General features: G+C 33.7%; 1 protein-coding gene across 6 annotated transcripts in view; it reads right to left on the bottom strand.

The window, feature by feature from the left end:
* The window catches only part of Dync1i2 (dynein cytoplasmic 1 intermediate chain 2), a 53,361-nt gene that overhangs the window by 12,396 nt on the left and 33,465 nt on the right, over positions 1 to 7,500 (bottom strand). For all 6 annotated transcript variants that reach the window (XM_033756258.1, XM_033756259.1, XM_033756257.1 and 3 more), the window contains 8 exons: positions 5,305 to 5,400; positions 4,937 to 5,099; positions 4,728 to 4,827; positions 4,094 to 4,219; positions 3,061 to 3,207; positions 2,607 to 2,720; positions 2,186 to 2,319; positions 1,101 to 1,245 (listed from right to left, as the gene is read on the bottom strand). In XM_033756258.1, the coding sequence (XP_033612149.1) occupies positions 1,101 to 1,245; positions 2,186 to 2,319; positions 2,607 to 2,720; positions 3,061 to 3,207; positions 4,094 to 4,219; positions 4,728 to 4,827; positions 4,937 to 5,099; positions 5,305 to 5,400 (1,025 nt within the window). The remainder of the gene's footprint in view (positions 1 to 1,100; positions 1,246 to 2,185; positions 2,320 to 2,606; positions 2,721 to 3,060; positions 3,208 to 4,093; positions 4,220 to 4,727; positions 4,828 to 4,936; positions 5,100 to 5,304; positions 5,401 to 7,500) is intronic.

Genomic DNA, 7,500 nt, shown 5'->3' on the forward strand with positions numbered 1-7,500 from the left:
AAAGGCAAGCTTAGGGAAATAAAGTCTTCTCACTCATTTCATGTGAGACTAAAAGGAGACTGAATGTCAGCATCAAGATAGGATAACGTGAACACTGCATTCATCCCAGATTTGAGGCCAGCACACAATACATAAGATATCACTAAAATAGTGGACACCCTTAAGACAAGTAGGTTTTCTCAAAGAACAAAACAAGGTCTTTAAATTGCCTCATTAACTATTCAAAAAGTCAACATTTAGGATAAGGGAGTTGGACAGAAAAAAATAAAGCTAAAAATTTAACTTAATTTAAATAGAATCTGATATATGGAGTGTACAGTTTTACTCTCAACAGTGTGATACTGCAGAAAAACTCCACAGCAAAGTTGAGCTTCTATTATAAAATGAGTTCAAAGAAACTTCAAAATCTACTACAGGATATAATATTCCCTACATGGATTTGTCTTGAGACTTTCAGCCAGACAGGAAAAAGCCAATTTATTGGAACTGCTGGAGGGTAAGGAAGCACTTTATGTTACAAATGGGTGTTTCAAATAACAGAGCCTATTAAGACCAAACTACTTAAATAAATAATTCTGTAATAAATAATTTTACAGAATAACAAAAATATTCATCCATGCCTTTTCACAATGCTTAATGATTCAACTTTATTATGTATGGCTTTATTTCATAGGATTTATCAATCAGTTTCTGTCTTTTCTCCATCTCTCCTCAGCTCTAGGAGGCACTCCAGTTTTGAATAAGCTTCTAAACTCCAAAAAGCAAATGCACAGCTTTTGTGTTGGGCTGAAAGACAATTATATTAGGTACCACGTAAGATACTCAGGGCCTTTTTCTCCATCTCAATCAGGGTAAACAGGTCTATGCTTGAAAAGTCTGAAGTGGTGGGAAGACTGGTCTTTGATCATGTCTGGAGTTACAATATTTGTCAGCACACTTTTATGAAAACAACATCACTCATGCTGTGTAGCTTCTTACCAGGTTTGATTCATTAACAAACAATTCTAAACTATTCAAAAGCTGTCTTTCCTATGTGGTAGAAGAGCACCACCTTGTGTCAGAAGCCTGACCAAATGAGCAGACATCTGTATTTTAGATACCTTAGTTGTCCAAAGTTTTACTGTCCAGTCAAATGAAGATGTGACAAAAAGATGTGAGAAGTCTACTGCTCCAACAGCTGCGTGACAGTGGATGCCAGTGATTGGTCCTTGGTGTCCCTCAAACATCTCACTGATTCCAGCTTTGCTATTTCATAGAAGTGAAAATGTTAGGGAAATTTCTTATGAGTAGACTATTTATAAACACATTCTATTATGGGTTTATATACCAGATCTTGACTTACGTTTAACAAACTTAACTCTGTACTTACATACAACAGAATAACTTATATTTAGTGTTATTCCACTCAGACTTGATCACACTCTGATAAGGTAGGAAATACATTTTAGAATCACAAACATCATTCTGTCTACAACAGAACTCAAAAGTCTAGTATCTGAGTTGGCAGAATAGAGACAAAAGGATGCTACATGTAAGAGAAATAATCTGGGCTACTTTTAAATCAAAAGCTTTGAAGTGAAGGTGATTTGTATTTGAGATGAAACACAGACAATTTTTTTTAAGGGAAGCAATTGATAAGGTACAGCTAGACAATTTCAAAATAGATTGAACAGCAGGAGAAATACTAGTCAATTTAAAATGTGTACGTGACATTACTGTACAATTATCAGGAGGGCTGAACTAAAGTCCGAATAAATGAAAATAGGAAAGTGGCTAAAGATCTTATTTATAAATCTAAAGGCCAGTATGCTGCATTGTGCACATTGTATTTGTAACTGCTGAATGTTCTGCTCTAATTACTAATTTCTGTGAGTGAATGTACACAAAAAATGACAATACACAACAACTCACAAAATTCAGAACACATGAATGCAAAGTACTTAAAATTTAACCTTTATGGGCTGAGATTTAGCTCAGTGGTGGTGCCAACTGCCTTGCAAGCACAAGGTCCCCGATACAAAAGAAAAAAAAAAAAATTAACCTTTAACTTTATATGCCTAAACTCAATCTGTCTCAAATAATGAGTAGCTGTAGGACAGATTTCTGCTTAAAGAAGGGGCAATTTGATTCAATAAGTTATTCAAAGGAGAATTTTAAATAATTGCAAATTCTAGTTTTGGTTTACCTGCCGTGGCGGCATGCTGTGTACACAGAACCTTCTTCACTCCCAACAACAAAGTTGTTGACATCTCCAACAGGGAACGACATAGATGTGACAGCTACTGCCTTTGACTGTTTATGAACCAACTCCATACTATCCTACAAAGAAAAAATTGAGTATTTGCAAGCATTCAAAGTTATCATAGAAAAACTTCAGTTTTAACTGATTTATAAATGATTATTTTAATATACTATTTATGTAAACATACCTTATTTAATGAAACATGTTTGGAAATAAAATATATACACAGAAAACTATATTTAACATGTTTAGGTTTATAACTTGTTGCAATAATTAAAGTAGTTTATAAATAACATATTTTGGGGTAAAAACACACTGAAAATAACATTAACCTCAAAATTTCAGTTTCCCAAGCTTAACTTACCTGTGGATGAGAAAGCATGTCCAGACTCCATGAACAAATTTTTCCATCAGTAGAGATGCTAATCAGATTGTGCGCATTTTGTGTTCCGACAACATTTACACAATAGACAGGGTGCTAGAGACATTAAAGAAAGTTTTTATGGATTATTTTATTAAAATACAACAAAAGTTTTAGTCTAATCATAGGTATTTTGTTTTATCTCAAAAAGTCAACTTGAAGGCATTTTTAATATGAAGTTTGCAATTTTTCTGTGGATTAACAAGACTGTCTCAGACAAAATGAGTTTCTGATAAATGGATTCCTAAAAATACAGAAAAAAAGCATTGTTCTTGGTTGCTAAATGGTGAGGAATTCACACATCAAAAGAAGCACATTCTGAAACCAATCGGATACCACTAAGTAGTTAATAGGGAAGGAGCACAGAAGTCTGATGGAAATAACCGTTTTTACTCACTGTGTGTGCAGCAGCTGACAGTGGCGTTCTTTGGACTGGCGTTCTTTTGTTGCTACGGTTATCCCAAAGCACAATTTGGCCTGAATATGTACCACCAACAACAAGATTTGGATGAAATTTCGCAAACGTAGCAGACATCACAGCTGACTGTAAATAAGTAGGACTTTTATAATTAAAATTTAAATGGAAAAAATCTGACAAATTATAAAAATAAATGTATGCATCGAAGAAATTTCCCTTTGTTGTCAAGTACAAGTTATAAAACAAGTCAATAAATTCATCAATATTTTCATTTTGTTTCAGAAATATAAAAATAGATCTTTAGAATATTTTTTTGCTTAATAGTCAAATGTAATGACTGTTTACATAAATATATCTAAGCAATTTATCAAAATATCAAAAAATTATTTCACAGATTATAGTATTAAAAGGTAAATGGCCCCGCGATTGGCCTCTGACTGCAATCTGATAGTAGAACACCTACTAGTTTTGATTCAGGTGTTTACTCAGGATTATGACATTATTAAAGATTTTAATTTGTGCAACAGAAAAGACTTGTACATTCTAACCTTGTACTACATCCACTTTAAAAACCTGCATCTGTTTCCTACTTCAACCATATGTTTTGACTTAAAATTATGTAGTTCCCACTCCTCAGGCCATGTACACAAGCAATTCAGTGGGCCAACCATCTAATTGTGTATTTAGCAAATAAGTTCCCGAGAAACTCCTTGAAGAAAAAACATTTTATAAAAGATTCCTTTTATAGGATCAATCACAACAGAAAATCACAAGTGCAAAGGACTTTAGGTGTGGTTAAACATTATGAGATGTTAGAAAAGCTACAAAAGGCAGATCATGCTGAACTAATAAGTCTTTAGTTTTCTGTTAACATCTGTTTGCAAATATGGAGCGGTTTAGTAAATGCCAATCCAATGAAATCATTATGTTGACAAGAAAAGAAAAAAGGCACTTGTCTAAATTCATTAATGAATCCTTAAACTTGGGGAAGACTGTTAAAAGACCATCTCACCTGGCAGTGGAACACATACTCTGGGGTAGTTTTTTTGTATTTCATATTCCATACAAGGGCCACACCATCAGGCTCATGAGGAGCATCTTCATTATTATTATAGGAAGCCACCAGTAACTCTGGATACTGCTTGTAAGAATCAAGTGAAAAAGAAAGGCCATGTAATAAGAGCTATTTCATGTCAATAATTTGACTGTCTTTATCAGATTATTCTGAAAATATAAATGTCTAACACTTTATCAAGAAAAACAGCTCTAGAGTTACATTCATCAAGACAGCAGTACAACTTTGAATTAGTACAATTAATTATTGAAAATGTTTTAACATTTAATTAAAATGTTTAAAACATTTAATTAAAACGTGTTTCAATTTTATAAAGTGTTTGGTAAGTTAACTGAAATAAATAAAACCAAGTTTGGCATGAAGTCCTGAATTTCAAAAATAAATAATACTTCTAATTCTTTCATCCAAAGTACCTAAGACAAAGTGAATATGGCAACATTAGAACCATCCTCTATTATTTTAAATGATGCACACTGATTTGATTATACAAAACTCCTCTAACTGAAATAAAACTCTATACTAATTACAATTAAAAATTCAGTTAATAGCAACTAATTTTGTTGTATTTTACCTGAGACGACCAATCCAAACAACTAACAACCCGATGCTTTGACCAACGTTCATCAAAAAATTGTCGATTTAACGATAGTTTAGCACCTGCTTGAATCTCTCTATAGAAAAAGACCAAACCCCAAAAAGATTGTGTTATAACTTATATCACTCTTAATTTTAAAATAATTTAATAGTGCTGAAGCTATAATCCCAGCAATTAAACATTACCCTTCTTTGTCTTCCAAATCTCTCCCACTGTAGTCAAAGAAGATATTAATTTGCTCAGAAAGAGCTCTTTCTACAATTCTTGTAGAATGGTCAAAGAAACTTAAAAATTCCTCTGAGTGCAAGATTTGTTGTTTTTCTTCTTCAGTCAGCTCATGAGGGGGAGCTGGAAAACAAACATTTTTGAAATATGACTTGTGTCAGCCAAATCATGTCAACTCACTATCACAATTTGGATCAAGGAATGCCACACATTCTTTTTAACTAGATTCACCTCTCTGGTTTAGGGCATTTTATTCTAATTATAAAATAATAAAACAAACTGTAAGAGAAATTAACAAAAAATTTTAAAGTTAAATTCTTTAAGATACCTTTACTATCATTTTCTTCATCTTTCTTAAAAGTTTTTTCTTCTTCAGGTTCAATAGGTGGTTTAGGAGTCACTACATCATCTTCTTCCTCTTCATCTAAAAAACAGAACAATTAAATAAATTATTTTTAAAATAGTCGATATCTTTTGAGAAATAGTATTTCAGAGTATCACAACTCCCTAGATAAAAGAAAAAGCATATCACTATTATAAGACAGAAACAAGTACAAATAATATAAGTTTTACTAAGCAAGGTTAAAGAAAAAATTGGGTGAAACCTCTTGGTTTTTATACATACCTCTGCAGCATCTCATCAACAGTCATACCAAATTCTGGGATACATAAGCAGGAATAAGATATATAAGCAAGTAGGATGAATTCCTCATGGAAGCCTCTAAAAGCTTGCAAGCATTTATCATTCCAGACAGAACAACATACAACTCCTGCATAGTTTTATATAGCATGCTGACACATTAATGCTGTAGAATGAAGAAAATCAAATGTCTAAAATAGCCTACAGAGCTGGCTGTTTACTTGTGATCTGAAACCATCAGTGTCTAATGGGTCTTCATATGGCATAAAGACAGCTTACATTAACTCTCAGGTTGCTATTTGAGAGGCAGATTTTAAAGATAATAGCTATGAGACCACATTTTCAATTCTGTCATTTTAAATGCAAGTCTCATTATCTACTGTTGTATGATGTGGCAATAAGGACTTAAAATAATGTTTTCTTTAATTTTAATAAAAATATATATTGAGAACTACAATGTTTATGACTTTTTAAAATTACTAAATCTCTTGCATAGCCAAATAAGGAGTAACTTAAAATCATGTATTTAAAAATGTTACAGGAATATAACCCTGCCTACCTTCTTTTGCTATAAACCAAGATAGGTTTTTAGGAGAAAAATGCTTATTTTTAACATCTAACCATGTGTTATCTGACTACAAGGAATAGCAGCAGGCATCTGCTGCAGAGTGCAACCAAAGTAACAAGAGCCTATTCAATAAGAGGACTTTACTTGTTGGTAATAGTCATTTCCTTGACCCATGTACAAAATTAACTAAAACACACACACATACAACATATACAAAAGAATGGTCAAGGATGGGAACCAGCTGCCAAGTCATGGTCCCAGCAGCCAGGCCAGCTGACTAGATAGCAACAACCAGATGGCACTGCTGGGATTGTGTCTTTCTGATACAAGGTGGCAATGGGATGGCATAACATTCTTCCGCCTGACTGCTTCCAATCCTGTGCCTTTCCCCAATGGCGAGCCTCTGCAATTACCCACACACCAGGAGGTCTACAGACAAGCCTTTACCCTGCAAACAAAATACTGCTTGTAGGCTACACCAGCTGCCAACCCACACACATAGTGTTAGGCTTAGAGAGCTATGAAAATCTTTCTAACTCTATAGTATAAGCAATAAAAATATCTGTACCTGTGGAAAGAAAGCTTTAAATGACACTGTATAATGCACACAATGATACAACCTCCAACTTAATCAAAATGATAATGACGTATGCCAATCCCACATTACTTGAAATTGAGCGATTTTTACGTTCTGACAAGTTTACAGAACTAGGATAAATGGCACGAATGATTTCAATATATGCTCATACTTTGAACCAAATGGTGAAGGTTAAAATTTTTCCTTTCAAGGGCCTCAATCAGCCACAAAGGAAAACAGTAATCACTGTCTTTTCAGCCAGCCCAACCGCATTTGTCAGCCCTTTCTCCGTCAATGCAGCCAGAGCAATCAACCTGCCAAACATTCAGAATGGAAAAACAATCTGAAAATACAGGGTATAATGCACCTGCCAGTGAAAATGGCCATTTCAAGAAAAGCTAGTGATCTCAGTGACCCTGCTGAGGAGGCGGTGGTGCAAAGGGGAAAGAACACGTAAAAGAATTCTTAGTGATCGCCACTCTCTTGCACATTGACACTTCCTTACAAAGCATGCCAATTACAGCTTTTGTGCTACTTAAAAAAATGAAAGCTTTTTTTGGGCAAAATAATCACATAGACAAACAGAAAGACTCTACTCCTTTTTGATAAGTTCTCATATACAACAAATTATTAATCTGAAAACAGTATAACTGATGACAATTCTACCTGTACATATCAAACATTAGGATACAATTCTGTCATAAAGTTGTCTGCAGGTGTAATGTAATAAAATAATTAT

Source organism: Fukomys damarensis, unplaced genomic scaffold (genome assembly GCF_012274545.1).
Source record: "Fukomys damarensis isolate Sample0158 unplaced genomic scaffold, DMR_v1.0_HiC HiC_scaffold_26, whole genome shotgun sequence".
NCBI lineage: Eukaryota > Metazoa > Chordata > Mammalia > Rodentia > Bathyergidae > Fukomys > Fukomys damarensis.